The following is a 22,472-nucleotide window of genomic DNA, read 5'->3' on the forward strand; positions in this document are numbered from 1 at the left end:
ATCATGTCCCCATAGTCAGAGGCAGGCTCATTACATCATTTGCTGGACTATCATTTTGTGCACATAGCCAGATGCTTCTCCTATCCCCCACCTTTTTGAATGGCCATGGGAAAGGTGGTGATGGTGGCGGCGGCGGCAGCAGCGTCCAGGAATTGAAGACTGGCCAGCTATATAGGGGTTCTGCAAGCAAAACTGCTATGCTGCACCATACAGGATTCCAGCCTATGTATTATGCCTTCTTTGTTAAGATTTTGTGTATGTGAACACACAGTCACAATGTCTAGCAGATGCCAATCCCTGGGAGGGACTGTTAGTGCTGTCATTTACCCATGGGGAAGAGAGAACAAGGAAAGCTGATTCTGGCTGCATTTGCACTGGAGAAATAATCTGGTTTGGCACCACCTTCTCTGCCACGGCTCCATGCTATGGAATTCTAGGAAGTGTTATGCTATTGAACTCTGGGAAAAGTTCTGCTCTGGTGCTACAACAAACTACACTTCCCAAAATTCCATACCATAGAGCTGTAACAGTTAAACTGGTGCCAAAACAGATTATTTCTCCAGTGCAGATGCAGCATTGTCTATAGAGAAGCAATCGGTCTCTGCTCTGAGTGGGAGACAAGGAAGAAATGGAGTCTAAGTAGACCACAAGTTGAACATGAGTCAACACTGTGATGTGGCAGCTAAAAATGCCAATATGATTTTAGGCTGCATCTATAGAAGTATAGTGTCTAGATCAAGGGAAGTAATACTGCCATTCTATTCTGCTTTGCTCAGGCACCATCTGGAATACTGTGTCCAGTTCTGGGCTCCACAATTAAAAAGGATGTTGAGAAACTGGAGCGTGTCCAAAGGAGGGCTACTAAAATGGTGAAGGGTCTGGAACCATGCCCTATGAGGCATGCCTTAGGGAGCTGGGTATGTTTAGCCTGGAGAAGAGAAGGTTAAGAGGTGATATGATAGCCCTTAAACATTTGAAGGGATGTCATATTCAGGAGGGAGCAAGCTTGTTTTCTGCTGTTCCAGAGACTATAACGCAGAACAATGGATTCAAACTGCAGGAAAAGAGATTCCACCTCAACATTAGGAGGAACCTCCTGATAGTAAGGGCTGTTCGACAGTGAAACACACTCCCTTGGAGTGTAGTGGAGTTTCCTTTCTTGGAGGTCTTTAAACAGGCAGGATGGCCATCTGGATTGGATGGCCCTTGTGGTCTCTTCCAACTCTATTCTATGAAGTTTCTTATGAACGATCCAGGTACCACTGAATGTGGAAATCTTTGTGATTGCAGCCATCACTCAAGCACATTGCTCAAGCTGCCATGTCAGAGTTAGAACAGCAAAGATAAATTTGCATGGACATTCTTTTCAGTCTTTATTTTACCTCTGGTACATACGGTATTTTGGGAACAATGTTTTGTTGAAAGTTACACTAGGGGAGCATTTCAGCTTCCCAGGATCCTCTTTTACCAAGCCTCTGTTCTGGAGCAAAGAAACATTAACAGCTACTCCAGAATAAATAACCTGCATTGCTGTTGTTGTCATGTACCTTCAAGTCTGTTCTGACCTATGGCAATTCTAAGGCAAACCTATCATGGGATTTTCTGGGGCTGTGTGACTTGCCCAAGGTCACTCAGTGAGTTTCCATGATCGAACCACAATCTCCAGAGTCATAGTCCTATGCTCACGTTGAATTACAATTGATCAAAAAATTCCATTGTATTACCTTTAGCCTGAATCAAGATAGGGGATTTTAAACCTACTGGAAGGCTGACCAATGCAAGGGAGGTTGTTTGACCCCCAACGCTGCTTTGTGATGTTTGCTTTGCACCCTTTACATCCATTTAAGCTTTTGTGTGATCCTCACCATTTCAGTAAGTGCCAACAGAATCTATCTTTGGAGAAACAACAATTTCATCTGTAATTCATCCAACAATAACTATTGACAGTCTCTTTAAAGAATAAATCACAGTGTTTCTCCATCTTGTCACTTCTCCTGTGACACATTTTCCTCTTTGGAGAAGCAGAGCAGTATTCTGAGTCTTTCTGCCAACCCCTCTAAAGGCATTTCACAGGGATCCTGTTGCAATAATTCAGAAAATCTGCCTGTAAGGCAGCTCAGAATGATCAATGCCATACTGTAAGACAGCGTGAGAGAGGACTGGGCTATGCTTCTTTATGAATTAAACAGCAGAAGAGAAATTTGGTGATATATGCCAGTGGTGGGAATTGTACAGCCTATGGGCTACTTGTAGACCTCAAGATGATTTGTGTGACCCCCAAATTCTTCATCACAAAAAAAAAGGGGGGGGGTTGTGGGAGAACTGCAATTCGAGAAGCTTCCAGAAGTGTGATTCTCATCTACACAAGGGATATCCCATATCTTGTTTTAGCAAGAACATTTGTTTTGTTGGTTTGAAATCAGGAATAGTCACTATCGGTTTTGCTAGAAATTGTTGCTGCTTCTGGTTGTTCAGGAGGAGTAGAAACTGGAACTTCCAAAGTTGCCCACCCTGATTTATGCCTTTAATTAAAAAGAGTTACTTCTTTGTCTTGTAAAATTAGGTGCAATTTGAGGCCGAAGTTGTTGCTTTCTCTTCTGTGTGGATCAGTTTGTGCTTCATAAGATGTGACCGGTTGCTGAATGTGTCACCACAGTCTAAGCACTGATATGCCTTGAATCCTTTGTGGGTGTTCAGGTGCAGGGCTAGATTGGAGCTTTGTGTGAAGGTCTTCCCACAGGTCACACACTTAAACGGTTTCTCCCCTGTGTGGATCTTGCAGTGCTTGTGAAGGTTCGAAGTCTGGCTGAAACCTTTGCCACACGTGGTGCACGTAAAGGGCTTCTCCCCCGTGTGGGTCCTTTTGTGCTTCAGCAAGCTGGATTGGTGGCGAAAGGGTTTGTCACACACAGGACACCTGTAAGTCAGCTGCTCTGCATGGGTCTTCTGGTGGTCATAAAGGAGCGAGAGATTACTGAAGGTCTTCCTGCAGCGAGAGCAAGGGTAGGTTTTTGCCTTCATGTGGATTTTCCGATGCTGGCAGAACTTGGCACGCTGACTGAAGCTTTTCCCACAATCAGAGCATTTGTAGACCATGGCCCCAACATGCATTTTCCGGTGCCTCTGCATGCTTGTGATCTGGCAAAAGGTCTTCCCGCAGTCCTTGCATTTGTATGGCTTCTCTCCTGTATGCAGCCTCTCGTGTTTTACGAGGTGTGAGCGTACCCGGAAGCATTTCTTGCAGTATGAGCATTTAAAGGGTTTCTCCCCTGTGTGGATCCGGTGGTGGTAATAAAGGTGTGAAGGTCGGCTAAAAGCCTTCCCACACTCAGAACATTTATAGGATTTCTTTTTGGACTGGACACTCAAGGAGAGAACGAGGGGAGATTTCACTTTGAAGGTCTTGCCATTTGGAGGAGAGGCTTGTTCTTTCTTGGCTCTTTGTTTTTCTGGCTTGGTATTATTCAGCTTCTTGACAACTTTTTTGCAGGGGCTTTTCTTTGTCTCTTTTTCTGTGGCATTATGACTTCCAGAAGCTTCTGCTGGCTTACAGCACTGGGAGATGTTATGTTCTGTCTTTGATGGTGATGCATTTTTAGGATTCATTTGCAAAGACCGTTCTTGTCTATTGTTATTCTTTTCATCATCAGTAACTGGATTATTCAACACTAGATCTATTGGAAAAATAAAACAGGACAAAGAGAACAATCGCAAAGTCAACCCAATTAAGAAGAGCTTTTTGTTCCTGCAGCCTTTTTATTCATAATTAGTAACATGCATTTGTGAAATGGAACAACAGGCCAGGGATGCCTTGCATAAGAAAAACATTTTGAATAGTCGAGAAACCACTTAAGGCTTCTTCCAAAATGCATTCAGGGATGAGTTTTTCTTTCACTGGCCTCCACTTTTCTTATGATGTCTGTTTCCGTGGCCAGACAGACAGAGCTATGCTTTTTCAACAGTCTAGGAGTAATGAGTGTGGTTTACCTGCTCTCCCCTTTTCTCACTGGCTCATCCGCACTGCAAAAATAATCCAGGTTGATACCACTTTAACTACCATGGCTCAATGTTATGAATTCTGGGAATTTTAGTTTTGTGAGACATTTAGCCTGCTGACAGCCTGCTCTGGTATCACAAACTAGGGATACCACAGCACTGAGCTATGGCAGTTAAAGTGCTGTCAACCTGGATTATTTGTGCAATGTGGATGCAGGCTTTGTCCTGTTCTTTATACATGCTTAGTAAGGCATTTTAGAGGCAGCAGCTGTTTACCGCTCCTGTTGTAGGCAGGCTAGTAATGTATGTACAGTTGACCCTCTACATTTGCAGCTTTGACTTTACTGCTGCAAATGTAGAGGGTCAACTGTACATACATTACTAGCCTGCCTACATCAGGAGCGGTAAACAGCTGCTGCCTCTAAAATGCCTTTCTAAGCATGTGTAAAGAGCAGGACAAAGCCTGCACCCACACTGCAGATTTGATTAACATGTTCTCTTTAGCAATCTCTAGATCCTTCAGCACGACTCTATGGCCATCTTTCACAAGAGGTTGCACTGGAGAAGCACAGGTTGCTTACCAGTAACTATGGTTCTTCAAGTGGTCATCTGTGCCCTGACACAATAGGGTTTTGTGCCTGCGCAGAGACTCTATTCGGAAGCTGAAAAGCTCAGCAGATTGGCGGGAGGCCCCACCCATTCCCGTGTACTGAGCATACCCAATCTCACCAATCTAGCTCCACCTTCAGTTCAAGTCCGCTGCAAAAATATCAGCAGGGACTCGACTGAGGGGATATAGGGTGCATTTGTGTGAGGGCACAGATGACCACTCGATGAACCACAGTTACAGGTAAGCAACCTGTTGTTCTTCTTTGTGGTCTCTGTGCCTCACACAATAGGCTGACTAAAAAGCTAACCTGTGGCAGGTGGGAAAGTCACTGTGGGATTGAAGAAAGAACTGGCATCCTGACGAGACCTGGAATCAAGCCAGTAATGCTGGACAAATGTGGAAGGTTGAGACCACATAGCTGCCTAGTAGACATCAGGCAGAGGAAAGCCTCCGAGAAAGGTGGCAGATGAGATAACCCTTGTTGAGTGTGGGCGCACAACAACAGGAGGAGGGCCTTTGGCCAACTCATAAGCCAGCAGAATGGTCTGAGCTATCCACCTTGCAAATCTTTGAGAAGAAACATGGTGACCTTTCCTAGGTTCACCATAACAAACAAACAACCTGTTGGTCAACCTGAACTCAGCAGAACGTTGAACATAAAACGCCAAAGCATGGTGAACATCAAGTGTGTGCATGGTTTTTTCCAGAGGCGTAGAAGGATCTGGATAGAAGGTGGGTAGCACAATTTCCTGAGAGAGGTGAAAAGGTGATACCACCTTAGGGAAGGAGGAAATGTCTGGTCTGAAGACAACTTTTTCCTTGTAGAAAATCAAGAAGAGCTCATCCGAGTGCAATGCAGTCAGTTCAGATGACCTTTTGGCCGACGTGATGGCCACTAGAAATGCCACTTTCAGTGAAAGCAACCTCAGTGAGGCCAACCCTAAGGGTTCGAAAGGAGGCCTAGTAAGGTGCATAAGCACTAAAGAAAGTGACCACCCCAGAGCCAGTGGAGGGTAGAGATGGTGCAGATCTTTGAAGAATCTTTTGAAAATAGAGGTGAAGAGCTGAGCAGACGGCGAGCCAGAGGGCTGGTTGGCAACTTTGCCAACTTTGAGGGAGGAGGAGGATAGTCCCAGATCACGGAGGTGGAGCAGAAAGTGTAAGGCTGTCAACAGTTGAACTGGTGAACATGGCTTAGCTCTAACCTCAGCAAAGGTACAAAAACGCCTCCATTTGGAGGAGTAAGACGGTTTGGTGGAGTTCTTCCTGGAAGCTGACAGGACTCTGAGAAGTTCAGGGGCAGTCAAGGCTGGATCCTCCATGCTGTCATGTGGAGACTGCAGATCCAAGTGAAGGACTGCGTGTCTGCGCCATTGGAGTGAGCGAGAAGGTCCAGCAAATTTGGAAGTCTGAGGTACTGCCCCTTGGACAGGTGAAGTAGAGAAGCAAACCAAGGTTGCCTGAGCCAGTAAGGAGCCAAAAGGATTACATTGGACCTGTCTTTGGTCATTTTGGCCACAACTCTCGCCACTAGTGGAAGTGGAGGGATAGTATACAGGAAGCGGTGGCTCCAACTGAGAAAGAATGTATCTCCCAGAGAGACCTGTCCCCAGCATGCCCTGGTCCCTGCCAAGGAGAAGGAAAGCAGTTTCTGAGCAGTCATTTTGAGTGGGCCAGTCCCTGGCAGGGAGAAAAAGGAGAGCAGTTTCTGGGCAGCCATTTTGAGTGGGTGAGTGTTTGAATTTTTAAAAAACTCTTGGAATAGTGTGTTTGTTGCTGAGGGAGTGGAGCTTTTGTGAGTTGCATCTGTGAGTCACTAGGGGGTGGAGCTAGGAACCTAGCTCTATATAAGTCCTCCCAGAGGCGCATGCCTTATTTTCACAATCAAGGAAAAGTACAGCACAGACAGGAGAGGGGAGCTGGGAATTTTGTTTTAGAGGTTCTCCTTTAAATATTTTCCTTTTTTAAAAAAGGATTTTTCAGTTTTTTTGCTCAGAGGAAGAGAGTCAGAAACTTGCCTTCAGAACGAACTAGCACCCAGAAGATCTCTATAAAGTTATATCCCCAGTAGATTTTGCTCACTGACTGAGATTGGTGAAAAGGCCTGGCCATCAGGGGCCTTTTACGTTCGCGTTTATCAGGGGTGGGTTTTTTTTTTAGGAGGAAGCCCACAGCCCTGTTTCAGTGATTTTTAAAGACTTCTCAGTATGGACACTGAAGGAACTTCTGCAGTCACCTGCAACACTTGTGGGATGTTTGTCTTCTTGCCTAGGGGTGGGGGGGCTTCATATGCACCAAGTGCAAGTTGGTAGTCCTCTTGGAGGAGAAAGTCCAGAAGCTGGAGGCCTGGGTAGCTACACTTCAGCGTATTAGGGATCAAGATGTTTTCCTGGACAGAACGGAATGAACGGTCTTGGACGATGGCCACACAGAGGAAGTTGCTGGGGAGGGGGAGGTCACTTCACACACACAGGAGGTAAACAGCTGGAGGAATGTCACAGACATAAGTAGGGAAACCAGGGATCCCTTGGGGAGTTTGCAGCTACAGAATCGATTTGAAGCTGTTTCCCTTATCAGGGATGATGAAGAAGAGAAGCATGGACATACTTCAGGGACAGAGCAGGGGAGCCTGAGAGTCCCACCCGAGGGAACAGTCGCTGCTAAGCCTTGGAGGAGGCGTGTGGTCGTAGTGGGGGACTCCTTGCTGAGGGGTTCAGAAGCAGTGATTTGTAGGCCTGACAAGATGTCTCGGGAGGTGTGTTGTCTCCCTCAGGCAAACATCTGTGATGTGACAGAGAAGCTTACAAGACTTGTCAAGCCTACTGACCATTACCCCCTTCTTTTGGTTCATGTGAGAATCCATAATATTGCAAGCCACGGCCTTCAGAATATCAGTAGGAATTATGAGGCTCTAGAGAGGAAGCTGAAAAAGATGAATGCACAGGTTGTCATTTCATCTCTTCTGCCAGTGGAAGGGCATGGTCCAGGAAGGAAGAGGAAAATAGCAGATGTAAACAACTGGCTCCACAAATGATGCCGCCGAGAATGATTTGGATTCTTGGATCATGGGCTGTGGTTCCATGGGGGGGGGTCTTCTGGCAAGCGGTGGGTTTCATCTCATGCCAGTTGGCAGAAACATTTTTGCCAACAGTCTCAAGAATTTGATCAGGAGGGCTTTAAACTGAGTTATGTGGGGCAGGGAGATAGTATTCTGGAAGGCAAAAACTGTCATAGAGGAAACATGGCAAACAGTGCAGGGCCCAACAGTGGGAGGGGAAAAAAACGTGTTGACTTTATGTGATTATGGCATTGCCTTCTAGGTGTTCACAGATTCTCTATTTAATGATCTGCTCTAGAATCTTTCCTGGTATTGATGTCAGGCTAACTGGACGATAATTGTTGGGATCCTCCTTTCCCCCTTTTTGAAGATGGGCACAACATTTGACCTCCTCCAGTCTGCTGGGACTTCTCCTGTTCTCCAGGAGTTTTCAAAGATTATTGCCAATGGCTCTGATATTACATTTGCCAGTTCTTTTAATACTCTTGGATGTAGTTCATCAGGTCCTGGAGAATGAAGATGAGCCCAAAGGCTTTCTGCCCTGCTAGTGGGCAGGTAGGCATGAGCCATGACAGAGTCCAGAAATGTGCCTATGTAGTCTATTACTCTGACCGGTTCCAGAACAGATTTGGAGAGGTTGACAGGTAGACCCAAATCGGTGAAGAGTGAGAGAGTGGTATGGACATCTCGGAACAGTTGTGAGCAGGAGGATGACACCGACAACTGATCATCTAGATAAGGAAAAATATTTATACCTTGTATACAAAGGTGGGAAATACCATACCTTTTGTAAAGACACGAGGAGCAGTGGAGAGGCTGAAGGGAAGGACATCGAAATATGCGGTGCTAAGGTCTGATAGTGATGTGAAAGTAAGCATCTTTCAGATTGATCGAAAGTATATTTCAGATCGATTGTATATTTTTTATCTTGTAAGATGCCTCGACTGCATTTTGTAGAGAGCCGGGATATAAATAAATTTTATTATTATTATTATACCAATCTCCTTGATGAAGACAAGGAAGAATGGATTGAAGGGTGACTATCTTGAACTTGCGAGATTTGATGTAATAGTTGAAGCCTCTCAGGTCGAGTATGGGGCAAAGTCCACCTTCCCTCTTTGGTATGGTGAAGTACCTGGAGAAATAGCCATCCAGCCTGCAGCTGGGTGGGATCCTTTGAATGGCACCTTTGTCGAGAAGGGAAGAGATCTATCTAGGAGAGGCAGGGAGGATGGGGAATATCGAAAAACGCCAAGAGGTGGAATATTTGAGAAGTCTATGCCATAACCCTGACGTATGATGGTGAATATCCATGTGTCTGAGGTGATGCAACGACATGATGATGGTGTCATCCTGATAGACACATCAAAAATAAGATTTGGTGGAAGAAGATTCCTTAGAGGATTGTTGTTGTTGGTGGTGCTGCTGGAAGTAGTGTTGCCTATAAGGCCTCCTGGAGGATTATTGAGAAAAACCTCTATATTGAAAGCGAGGTCTAGAATAATGGGAGGGCGCAGACCTAGGACGCCACTGCTGTTTTCTGTGCTGTTGACATTGGTCCGAGACACCCAATTGCTTGCCTGTGAGACGTGTCTTAGCAAGTTTGTCTAGGGAGTCGTCAGTCTTGGCTGCAAAGAGACTATCGCTTTCAAATGGAAGATCTTCACTATGCTTCTTGGCCTCATCTGTGAGGTCTGTGGATCTGAGCCAAGTGTAATGGTAAAGAGCGACAGCACCAAATATACTTTTGGCAGTTCAGTCAACAGAAAGCCTGTGGAGTAGATATGCTGGTTGACTAAGGAAAGAGCCTCAGTATAAAAATCAAGGGCAGCAGCTTTTTGTTCTTCAGGCAAGTAAGGAATAAAGGCTGCCATCTTATCCCAGAGAAATTTCTGGTAAGCACTCATACAGGCCTGAAGATTCATAGAACCATAGAGTTGGAAGAGACCGCACAGGCCATCCAGTCCAACCCCCTGCCATGCAGGAAATTCAAATCAAACCATCCCCAGAGGATGGCCATCTAGCCTCTACTTGAAGACCTCCAAGGAAGAAGACTCCACTACGAGGAAGTGTGTTCCACTGTCGAACAGCCCTTACTGTCAGGAAGTTCTTCCTAATGTCGAGGTGGAATCTCTTTTCCTGCAGCTTGCATCCATTGTTCCGGGCCCTGTTCTCTGGAGCAGCAGAAAACAAGCTTGCTCCCTCCTCAATATGACATCCTTTCAAATATGTAAACAAGGCTATCATATCACCTCTTAACCTTCTCTTCTCCAGGCCAAACATCTCCAGATCCCTGAGTCGTTCCTCATAGGGCAAGGTTTCCAGACCCTTCACCATTTTAGTCGCCCTCCTCTGGACACGCTCCAGTTTCTCAAAGTCCTTTTTGAATTGTGGCGCTCAGAACTGGACACAATATTCCAGGTGGGGCCTGACCAGAGCAGAATACAGTGGCACTATTACTTAGCTTGATCTAGACACTATACTTTTATTGATGCAGCCTAAAATTGCATTGGCCTTTTTAGCTGCCGCATCGCACTGTTGACTCATGTTCAACTTGTGGTCTACTTGGACTCCCAGATCCCTTTCACATGTAGTTTCATTCAGCCAAGTGTCCCCCATCCTATATCTGTGCATTTCATTTTTCTGCCCTAAGTGCAGTACAGTATCTTAAATTTCTCCGTGTTGAATTTCATTTGTTAGCTTTGGCCCAGCTTTCTAGTCTATTCAGGTCATTTTGAATCTTGATCCTGTCCTCTGGGGTATTAGTTATTCCCCCTAATTTGGTGTCATCTGCAAATTTGATAGGTATGCTCCCAATTCTGTCATCCAGGTCATTGATAAAGATGTTGAATAGCACTGGGCCCAGGACAGAGCCCTGTGGGACCCCACTGGTCACTTCTCTCCAGGATGAAAAGGAGCCATTGTTGAGCACCCTTTGGGTTCGGCCGGTCAACCAATTACAGATCCATTTAACAGTTCCTTTGTCTAGCCCACATTTTACAAGCTTGTTTGCAAGAATGTCATGGGAAACCTTGTCAAAGGCCTTACTGAAATCAAGATATACTATATCCACAGCATTCCCTTCATCTACCAAGCTGGTAATTTTATCAAAGAAAGAGATCAGATTTGTCTGGCATGACTTGTTTCTCTGAAACCCATGTTGACTTTTTGTGATTATGGCATTGCCTTCTAGATGTGCAGAGACTCTGTGTTTAATGATCTGCCCCAGAATCTTTCCTGGTACTGATGTCAGACTAACTGGATGATAATTGTTGGGATCCTCTTTTTTCCCCTTTTTGAAGATGGGGACAACGTTTGCCCTCCTCCAGTCTGCTGGGATTTCTCCTGTTTTCCAGGAGTTTTCAAATATGAATGCCAGTGGCTCTGATATTACATTTGCCAGTTCTTTTAGTACCCTTGGATGTAGTTAATCTGGTCCTGGAGACTTAAATTCATTTAGATTAACAAGGTATTCCTCTACTATCTCTTTACTTATTCTGTGCTGAAATTCCCCTATTCTGTTCTCTGCTCCATTATCCTCAGGTTGAGCACCCTTTGCCTTTTTTGAGAAGACTGAGGCAAAGAAGGTGTTGAGTAATTCTGCCTTTTCTCTGTCCCCTGTTAACATTTTGCCATCTTCTCCACACAGTGGCCCTACCATTTCCTTCTTCTTCCTTTTGCTGCGGACATATGCAAAAAAATCCCTTTTTATTCTTTTTAACCTCTCTAGCAAGCCTGAGTTCATTCTGCGCTTTAGCTTTTCTGACTTTACCCCTACAAATGCCTGCTATTTCTTTGAATTCCTTTTTTGTGATTTCCCCCCTTTTCCAATTCTTATACATGTTCCATTTCAAACTTAGCTCGGTTGAAAGTTCCTTAGTCATCCATCCTGGTTTCTTGAGACACCTCCCATTTTTCTTTCTCACTGGAACTGTTTGAAATTGTGCCTTCAGTATCTCTCTTATGAGAAACTCCATTTCCTTTTAGTATTTCTGACCACAGGATCACCCTCAATACTTCTCTAAGTTTACTGAAATCCACTCTTCTAAAGTCTAGAATGCGTGTTTGACTATGCCAGGCTTCTCCTTTCCATTGTATAACAAACTCCAGGAGAACATGGTCACTTCCACCTAATGATCCCACCACTTGGCCCATTAACCAAGTCAACCTTGTTGGTTAGTATCAGATCCAAAATAGCTGACCCCCTTGTTGCCTCTTCCACCGTTTGGACCATGAAATAGTCTTCCAGGTAAGTGAGGAATCTGCAAGACCTTGAGGATTTGGCTGAGTTTGACTTCTAGCAAATATCTGGATAGTTGAAATAGCCCATCACTACTACATCTCTCCTTTCTGAATGTGTGGTTATATGTTCTAGAAAGACATAATCCAATTCCTCAGTCTGACTTGGAGGTCTGTAATAGACTCCCACCATAACATCCTTGTTGTTTCCCTGCCCTTTAATTTTTATCCAGATGCTCTCCACCTGGCTTCCATGATTGATATCCTGGATCTTTTCACTGGTGTAAATATCTCTGACATATAGTGCTATTCCTCCTCCTTTCTTGTTTGGCCTATTTCTCTTTAGAAGGTTATACCCCTCTATTTCCACATTCCAATCATGAGACTCATCCCACCAGGTTTCAGTGAGGCCTATTATATCATATTTTCTTTGTTGTACTCGGAGTTCAAGTTCATCTTGCTTATTTCCCATGCTCTGTGCATTAGTATAGAGACATCACAGACCACAGGTCCCATTTACTTGCTGCTTGTGCAAGTTTTTTTGCCTCCCACTGTTGGGTCTTTGCACTTTTTTCTTGTTTCCTCTATGTCTGTTTGACTATTTTCGCCATCCCTTTCACCTTCCTTAATATTGTCTCCCTTCCCCTCAGAACTCAGTTTAAAGCCCTCCTGATCAAGTTCTTGAGATTGTTGGCAAAAACATTTCTTACAACTGGTGTGAGATGCAACCCGTCCGTTGCAAGAAGTCCCTCCTCATGGAACCGCAGCCCATGATCGAAGAATCCAAATCGTTCTCGGCGGCATCATCTGTGAAGCCAGTTGTTCACATCCCCTATTTTCCTCTCCCTTCCTGGACCATACCCTTCAACTGGCAGAAGAGACGAGATGACAACCTGTACATCCATTCCTTTCAGCTTCCTACCAAGCGCCTTGTAATCCCTTTTGATGTTCTGCAAGCTGTGTCTTGCAGTATCATTGGTTCCCACGTGGACCAAAAGGAAGGGGTATTGGTCAGTAGGCTTGACCAGTCATGTCAGCCTCTCTGTCACATCACGGATCTTTGCCCCTGGAAGACAACACACCTCTCGAGACATCTTGTCAGGCCTACAAATCACCGCTTCTGTACCCCTCAATAAGGAGTTTCCCACTACGACCACACGCCTCCTATGAGTTTTAGCAGCAGCTGTTCCCTTGCATGGGACTCTCAGGTTTGCCTGCTCTGCCCCTGAAGTCTGTCCATGCTGCTCTTCTTCATCCTCCTTGATAAGGGAAAGAGCTTTGAATCAATTCTCTAGCTGCAAGCTCCCCAAACAATCCCTTCTTGGCCTACTTCTCTGTGTGACATTCCTCCAGCTGTCTGCCTCCTGTGTGTGTGAAGTGACCTCCTCGGCTCCGGCATCTTCCTCTGTGTGGTATTCATCCAGGATTGTTAGTTCTGTTGTGTCCAGGAAATCCTCCTGCTCCCTAATATGCTGAAGTGTAACTACTCTGGACTCCAACTGCTGCACTTTCTCCTCCAAGAGGGCTACCAACTTGCACTTGGGGCATGTGAAGTTCTCCACTTCTGTAGGCAAGAAGACCAACATGCCACAAGTGTTGCAGGTGACTGCCATGGTTCCGTCAGTGTCCATACTGAAAAGTCTTAGGAAATTACTGGAACAGGACTGTGGGCTTCCTCCTGAAAAAAACAATCCTCCAGAAAACACCAACGTTAAAGCCCCTGATGTTTCAACAATTTGTGGCAGTGAGCTCAATCAACTCTGTCTCTGCTGTAAATTTCAATGGCTGCCCAGCTACCTCTCTCCTCCTCCTCCTCTCTGTAGCAGGATTGCCCACCTTTGCAGAAAGAGCATCAGAAGAGTAGGTTTTGAGTAAGTTTTGTCAGATGATTCAGAAGTAGACTCAACCTTCAAAAAATTAGGAACAGGGTGGGTGAACAGATAAGGTGCGGTGTCAGGATGGTCCCTGTACATGCTTTCTAGCTTTTTGGATGCAGGTGGCACAAAAGCCAACTTAAGCCAGGACAAGTTCATGACATCTGACAAAGAGGATAAAAATGAAAGAACATCTGGTGTAGCCACAGTGGCATCAATTATATGAAAGTCAGGATCTCTCGGTGGTTTAGGAGCAACATCAACTTGAAGTCCTATAGCTTGTCCATCCTTTGAATCACATCTGAGAAGAGTTAGACATCTTCAGTAGGGGACTGAGGAGTAGTGTCTTCAACCTCTTCCTGTGGAGATGCTATAACAGGGGAGGGAGAGGGAGGTGACATCTCTCTGTCATAAGCAGATGCCTCAGTAGATTGTGGAAGTGGTGCAGGTGTAGTGAGATGAGCCACCTGTGTGACAGCAGAAGGAAGCATAGGATGATCAACTGTCATTGAAGAAACAATTGGAATGACTACTGGTATAGGTGTCGATATCGATGTCAACACCAGGATATGAGCCACCAGCATTGAATGAACAGGCAAGTCAGGAGGTCGAGAGACCATGGCCATAGTACGAGGCGGAGGCAAAGGAGCCCTGCTGGCCTCATAATCCAGACATTTTGGCGAACGACAGTGAGGTCAATATTGACAGGGAGAATCATAGTGGGGTTCCCTGTAATGGTATCGAACTCTGTAGAATGGAGAGGAAGACCTAAAGGAAGAAGGGCACTCTCTTCAATAATCTTCAACTTGATATCAAACTATATACGACGCTGAGGTGTAGAGTAAGTCGGGGTAGTAATAATAATAATAATAATAATAAATTTTATTTATACCCCGCCTTTCCAAAAAATGATCAAGGCGGCTTACAAATGTTAAAACAGTTACAATAGCATTTACAATACAAATTAAATTACAGTATAAAAAGTTAAAACATTACTACAAAAATAGGAACAGGAGTCAAAAAATACACATATCAGGGTACAAACAATCAATCACAAATATTTCGGAGTCAAAGGAAAAAAACAAAGGGCAGAGGAAAATCAATTAAACTAAAGAGGGAAGGCCAATCTAAATAAGTATGTTTTTAAATTCTTCTTAAAAGAATCTAATGAGGCGGCGGAGCGAAGCTCTAAGGGGAGCTTATTCCAGGAAGACGGGGCAACGATGGTAAAAGCCCTCTGTGAGGTCCTTACAAGATGTGTTCTAGGAACCTCTAACAGGTTTGTACCGGATGATCTAAGTGTGCGGGGCGGATTATGTGGGGAGAGGCGGTCCTCCAAGTACCCTGGGCCCAAGCCATTTAGGGCTTTATAGGTTAAAACCAACACCTTGTATTGAGCTCGGAAGCAAATAGGCAGCCAGTGAAGATCTTTTAAGATAGGTGTTATATGGTCCGACCTGGAAGTACCAGCGACCAGTCTAGCTGCCATATTCTGTACAATTTGCAGCTTCCGGGTTTGGTACAAGGGTTGCTCCATGTAGAGCGCATTGCAGAAATCCAATCGAGAGGTTACTAAAGCATGTACAACAGTTTCAAGGTTCCTACGGTCCAGGTAAGGACGCAGCTGGCGTATCAGCTGGAGCTGATAGCAAGCACTCCTGACCGTCGCATCCACCTGAGGTGTTAGCTGGAGCGACGAGTCAAGGAGCACCCCCAAGCTGCGCACCGAGTCCTTCAAGGGGAGCGTGACCCCGTTCAGGACCGGATGACAAATCTCATCACCCGGAGCTGGGGAACCTATCACCAGTACTTCCGTTTTCCCTGGATTCACACTGAGTTTGTTCTCCCTCATCCAGCCCATTACCGACGCCAAGCAGGCATCTAGAGGAGAGATGCCATCCTTAGTTACTGCATCAGTCGGAGACACAGAGGAGACTATTTGGGTGTCATCAGCATACTGATAACACCGCGCCCCGTGTCTCCGGATGATCTCTCCCAGCGGTTTCATGTAAATGTTGAATAGCATAGGGGACAAAATCGCTCCCTGAGGGACACCAGATGTAAGGGCCCTCGTGTCGGAGCGACAGTCCCCCAGCTCCACCATCTGGGATCTGTCTGAGAGGTAGGACCGGAACCACTGCAGAGCAGTGCCCCCGATACCCAGCTCCCCCAGGCGTCCCAGAAGGATACCATGATCAATGGTATCGAAAGCCGCTGAGATGTCCAAAAGCACTAACAGGGACACGCTTCCCCTGTCCATGCCCAGACGGAGATCATCAACTAAGGCGACCATGGCAGTCTCAACTCCATAGCCCGCCCGGAAGCCGGTTTGAAATGGGTCCAGAAAGTCGGTATCATCCAAGATCGATTGAAGCTGGAAGGCGACTGCTCTCTCGATCACCTTCCCCAAAAAAGGTAGCAGCGAGATGGGCCGATAATTGTTGTGAATCAGGGGGTCTAAGGAGGGTTTCTTAAGCAAGGGTTTAACCACTGCTACTTTCAATTTTGATGGAAACTGACCCTCTCTTAGAGATGTATTAACGATGCGGTGCAACATAGTCAACACCACATCACCCCCCTGAGCTGCCAACCATGAGGGACAGGGATCAAGAGAGCACGTCGTCTTCCTAACGCTTCGAAGGATCTTGTCCACTTCATCGGTACTAACAAACTCAAAGTGATCCAGTAAAACTGGGGCCACGGACGCTTCGGACGCCTCTCTTACAGGATCTGCATAAATACCGGCGTCAAGATCAGCCCTAATCTGAGAGATTTTATCCGCAAAGAAGTTGTTAAAATCGTCACAGCAGGCTTTAGATGATACCAAAATAGGGCTCAGGGAGGGAGGGAGCTGGGTTAGCTCCCTCACAACCCTGAACAGCTCTGCTGGACGCGACTCTGCAGACGCAATACGTGCAGCATAGAACGAATTCTTTGCTGCACCTATTGCCACTCCATAGGCCTTCAAGTGAGAGCGAAGGAGTGTAATGCCTGGAAGACAACGTTGAAAAGTCAATCTGGTCTCTAGATGGAGTTGGAGACCTGTGGGACCTGGCAGGAGACACATCACGGTGTTGAGGGGCTGGAGACAAGAAGGAGAGCCTGGAAGCCCGAACCAGCAATGCAAATATCTGCAATGGAACCGAAGTTGGAACTGGTGGCAGAGGAGAGACCGTTGGTGGCATAGAAGAGGCGAATGTCAATGCCAAAGGCAGTAGAGCACTCAGTGATGCCAAGGTAAAAACTTCCAATGTCGAGTCTGTAATACTGACTGAGATGGGGGGCTGCAAAGCCGGTGTTGGTGTCGAAGCCAGCATCAAAAAAGCCATAATGGATTTGAGGGCTGATGTCGCTGTAAAGACTGGTGTTGGTGTTGAAGCAGACATCGAGGCTAAAGAAGCAATAGGCAAAACAGTAGCTTTAGATTTGTGCTTCTTTTTTGATTTCTCGATGTCGTGATTTCTTTTTGGCTTTCTGGTGTTGCCTTGCCTAGGAGGCAGAGGGCACTTCTTGTAATGCAGGAGACTTCACAGCAGATGGTGTCTGTGATATTGAAGGAGCAGGCTGTATTGCGGTCTATGTTGATGGTCTCTATGTTGAGGCAGAATCAACAGGCTGTGAGGCCGCCAGTGTCGACATCAAGCTTGATGTCGATGTCGAGGGCCTAGATATCTTGGGGATCCTTGGGAGTTTGGAAATAGGAATTCAGCCCAAAGGATCGGCTTGAGAAGAGGATTTATCAGCTACAGAAAGGGAATGTTCCCAACAAAAAAATTTTAAACACTGTGCTCTATTGTGAAGAGTGACAGGAGTAAAAGTTCAAAAATGTGAGCACCGGTTGGTGACATGGCTCTCACCTAAACAAAAAGGGCATTTAGAATGTCCATCGGTGAGGGGGATCTTGTGATCGCAATCAGTGCAGAGCTTAAACAAAGATTTGGAGGCCATCAGAAGCCTAAAAGCAAGGAGTCCATCCGGGCCAAAAGAACAAGAAAAAAACTTGCTTTGAAGCTCTGCAAAAGGCCAATCAGTCAATAAAGAAACAAAAAAATACAGAAAAAATGAAAGAAAAAAATTAATCTATCATACACAAGAGGTCTACTCATTTTTGGAGTAATCCAAAGGACATGTTTCTCTTGCGGTGGACAAAAGAGAACTGAAAGTGGAGCTAGATTGGCGGGATTGGGCATGCTCAGTACACGGACCGGTGGAATATAACTATGTGTCTTCTATATTCTCTGAACCTTTATTTTACCATTAAGTGGCAAGGCAGATAATACTCTCTTGCTCCTGGATGGGGGGCTGGCCCTGGAGAAGTAAGATAAAGGGCTCAGCATGTACAGTGCACCCACGTCATATGCAGGCGTGCAACATGCGGGTTTGAGCATACTCTCAAACCTGTGGAGAGTCGTGCGGGGCAGCGCGTCACATTCAAATGTATGGGGTGCATACCTGTGGCATGCGCCACCACGCCACCACTGCATGCATGAGCCACATTCAAGTCATTGGGGCTCGAGCATACTTGTTTTTTGGCTTATGCGGGGGGAGGGGGTCCGGAACCAATCTTCAGCAGATAACAAGGATGTTTATCACACTATGCTCTTAAAGAGCTACTATTCCAGTGTGACTCCTCTAGCAGCCTCCTGCTGCATGCTGGGATTGGCAGTTTTAAGGAGCTGAACTTCTCTGCCTGAGAATTCTAAATACCCCTCCTTAAAACTGCCAATCCCAGCATGCAACAGGAGGCAGCTAGAGGAGTCACACTGGAATAGTACCTCTTTAAGAGCCCGTCTGATAAACACCAAGGACTCATGGTATATATAAAAAGACAGGTTGGCTATTGCGGAATAAACAAAATGGAAACTTACCCTGCACAGCATTAACATTGTCAGGCTTGCTGATTCTTCTATTGTCCTGTTTGCAACTCTCTATCTGCTCTGAAATAGGGGGTCCACTTTCTCCTTCAGGTATATTCATGCTTGCTGCTTTGGGCTGCTGAAATTCATTGCAGGATTCAGCAGCAAAATCAATAAATCAAGAAAAAGTGAACAATACAAGTAACTCACAGATTTGGTTCCCATCTCAGCCATCATCCCACTAAAGCAGAGGTGCCAGGAACCCACAGAGGGAAGCATCCCCATTCAAAACATTTTAACCTTAAACTTTAAACAAAATTACTTAAAATGTCCCCCACATTCTCCAGTGAGCTACATTTTTCCTTCTGCGGGATATTTTAGATCCACTTATAAAACCAGGAATTGAACTGGAAATCAATTTCCAATTTGGCAGTCTGGATTTGGGGTGGGCTCCTGTAATTTTAATTCTTAAACCAAGATGAAGTACTGTAAAGCCCCATCAAGTGTGGCACAGGTACCTGTCCTCCCTCACTTTCCAAGCTCCAAATTTCAGCCACAAGGACTCCTTTTATTACAGCCATTGCCTTGTCTCCACACTTTCCATCGGGGAGGCAACAGCCATAGCAACCTATTTGAAAGGTAAACTGCTGTTCCAGGAGATGGAATTTCACCCTTCCGGAGTAAGAAAAAGAATGTGGAGAATGTGGAGGAGCCAAGGGTCACCTAAACATCCTTAAGAGTTCCATCTGATTATTTATTCAATCAATCAATCAATCAATCTTGCCTTCCTTCCAGTATAGGGACTCAAGGCAGTCCTCGTTCAATGCTAGGGAATCCTAGGAATTGTAGTTTTGTGAGAAGCATTTAGCCTTCTCTTCAGAGAGATCTGGTGCCACAATAAACTACAATTCCTAGGATTCCCTAGCATGAAGCCAGGGCAGTTAAAACACTCTCAAAATTGATTATTTCTGCAGTGTGTTTTGGATCTCAGTTGGCAACAGAAGGGTTTGCAGAGAAGTGGTTTGTGGTTTTTTTTTTTAAAATATCAGCCTGGTGAACCTGTGTTAGTTTTTTTTTTATTTTCACAACCAGGAGAAAACGTAATCGGAAAAATTGTGTTTTAAACCATTTGAAATTCTTGTTGTACCTACAGTTACCTTTCATTATATAATTTTCCTCTTTTTAAAAAAATTATAATTCACTTTTCAAATACCTTTTAAAGTCACAAGAGTCCTCTCCAGTTTTCAATCTGGCAATGGCAATTAAAGGTACAGGAACCCTCCCCAGTTTTCAGTCTAGCAACCTTATTTGGAAGTGAGTGCAAGCTGCTCTGAGAACCTTTAGGGCTAAAGGGTGGGGTATACATACTGTAAATAAATAACTCAGGGGCCACTACAAAGAAAGCTCTTCCTTGTGTTCCCCTCAGATCATAGAATCCTAGAGTTGGAAGAGACCCTAAGGGCCATCTAGTCCAACCCCCTGCCATGCAGGGACCCACAATCAAAGCGCCCCTGACAAATGGCTATAGTTCTCTCAAAGTGGTGGGACATAGCAAAAAAGCCTCTGCTGAAGATCTTAAAGTTACAGAAGAGTATCATGAGTGGTGTGGTCTTTCAGCTATCCTGACCCCAAAACAATAAAGCCAGGGGTGGGCAATCGCATGGGGGCCAGGGTCATATTTTCCGCAAAAGCCTCCCCTGAGGGGGCTATATCTGCTCCATTAGAAGCCCAAATATCTCAGTTTCCCTTTGCCATCCCTCCCGAAAAAGTGACAGGAAACGATGTCTTCTCATTCCCGGTACTTTTCAATATGGCAATCAGACGTGGCTAGATATCACTTCCTGCCACTATTTTGGGATGAACAGAGGAAAACAGAGATATCTGAGGATACTATAGGGATTTAGAGTGCTTCATGGGAAATTTTTTAGCATATTTTCATGTGTTTAGGGGCACTTTATGCATGTTTCAAAAATCCCACTTTTTCAAATAAATTGAGGGGTGGGGGTTGGAGGGCATTCGGGGTCACAAAAAAAGGATCTAGTGCTGCATGTCCCTGGTTTTAATCTTTGCTGCAAGATTTAAAACCCTACCAAGACTAAATGTTGTTTGCATGAGGACACAAGTTCCCATTAACCCCATCTGGACTGTTCCTCCATGTGATACAACCACGGGTGTGTGAGACCTGTTCTGCATTGGGAGCCTTCTAGCTCTTTTATCACTGCCCTGATTCCAATAAATTAATGCCTCTTTTGCCAAAGGCAATTATCCACATCATGGTGAAATGCCTGATTTCTGTAGCCAGCCAACTACCTTCCAGGTATGTTAAGACTGCAAAGCCCATCACTCCCTATTGTGGATATGAGGTGATGGAGAGTATAGTCCAACATATCTGGAAGGTGCCGAAGATAGGGAAGCCTGGATAATGTTGACAGCACATCTATGGCTGGTAAGTCCAACCTATTCAGCTCCCCCCACTGCACACAATTCCTAAGGTTGTTTTCAGGACTAAACATGGTTATATACCTGCTGTTTCTGTTTCTTAGCCTCTTTCTGCATGAGCAGAAACTCCTCCGTCAGGGCCACTGCTTCAGTGCATGACTCTGGGACAAGTTCTCTGACCCATTTCTGGATTTTTGGTGGCAGGACGGCCAGGAACTGCTCCAGCACCAGTTGCTCTAGGATCTGCTCCTTGGAGTGTTTCTCGACCTTCAGCCACTGGTTGCAAAGCTCCTGGAGGCGGCTGTAAACTCCTCTCGGACCTTTGGCCTGCTGGTAGTTGAAATGCCGGAACTGTTGTCGCTTCTTCTCCCTGTTGAAAGTGTCCCCTCGCAAAATGGCCACCTTCACCTTCCCATAATCATCTTTGTCCCTGGCCTTCAAGCCTTTAAAGAGCTGCTTGGCTTCGCCACTGAGAGCTGGCACTAGTCGGCTCACCCACTCTTCTTTGGGCCACCGGCAGGCCTCAGCCACTTGCTCGAAGGAGGCCAGGAAGGCCTTGGCGTCATCCCATGGGCTGGGCTCTGCCTGTGGAGGCTGTGGGTCACCAGAGTCCAAGCTGGGAGACTCCAGCGTCTCCAAGAACTCCTGCCACTGGTTCTCCCACTCCTCAAGCAGCCCCTTGCCTGGAACCTGGGTAAACTGCTTTTTGGAGGTCCTGTGGAGGAGTTCTTTGATACTCCCAGCCTGAATGATTTGTGGCGCTTCTTCCGATCCTTCGCCTCCTATCCCAGGTTCAAGGACTGAGCTTTCTGGTTCTTCCTTCATTTTAATGACTTGAAGACGTTGAAGGAAAAGACCCCGTTGCCTGTTGCTGCTTCTTCTCCCAGCTGAAAGCTTACCCTCGCAAAATGGCTGCCTTCACCATTCCATAATCTTCTGGGCAATCCAGATCAGGACCTTGATTTAGTAGGAGGTCAAAGGCTATACAGATCAAGACGTTGACTTGACAAGAGGCAACTGATCACAGATAGTCAGATGCTTAATTTCATGCCATGCGGGGGGCTGTCTCAGTGGGGGCCTCTAGACATCCAGAGGGTCACACAGGAAGCCAGGAAAACTCTAAAATAATAGCACGCAAGGGTTTTCTGCCTGTGGAAGAACAAAACATGGGACCAGAAATTAGATGTTGGAGTTAACTAGTTAATTAACTAGTTAAGTTAGTTATTCCTTTGAGTTTCCCCCTCTCATGATTTTACCTAACTCCTTAGATTCTCCAGTTAAAGCTGAAGCTAAAAGTAGAATTTATTGAACTGAGTTGCTAGGACTTGTTAGGGTAGGATATCTATTTCTATAAGATTTGGTCCAACAGGAAAGCTGGCCATCTCAGCAGAAGAGCTAAT

At 45.5% G+C, this 22,472-nt stretch overlaps 1 protein-coding gene across 3 annotated transcripts in view; it reads right to left on the reverse strand.

Moving 5' to 3' along the window:
• Positions 1–1,113: 1,113 nt before the first annotated feature.
• The window catches only part of LOC121921887 (zinc finger protein 397-like), a 33,897-nt gene continuing 12,538 nt past the window's right edge, over positions 1,114–22,472 (reverse strand). For 2 of the 3 annotated variants that reach the window (XM_042450590.1, XM_042450591.1), the window contains exons 2-4: positions 21,157–22,221; positions 18,646–18,772; positions 1,114–3,674 (exon numbers count right to left, since the gene is read on the reverse strand). In XM_042450590.1, coding sequence (XP_042306524.1) covers positions 2,560–3,674; positions 18,646–18,772; positions 21,157–21,897 — 1,983 coding nt within the window. In that variant the 5' untranslated portion in view covers positions 21,898–22,221 and the 3' untranslated portion in view covers positions 1,114–2,559. The remainder of the gene's footprint in view (positions 3,675–18,645; positions 18,773–21,156; positions 22,222–22,472) is intronic. The other variant, XM_042450592.1, reaches the window with a different exon arrangement.

The sequence above is a fragment of the Sceloporus undulatus genome, chromosome 2 (assembly GCF_019175285.1).
Source record: "Sceloporus undulatus isolate JIND9_A2432 ecotype Alabama chromosome 2, SceUnd_v1.1, whole genome shotgun sequence".
Lineage (NCBI taxonomy): Eukaryota > Metazoa > Chordata > Lepidosauria > Squamata > Phrynosomatidae > Sceloporus > Sceloporus undulatus.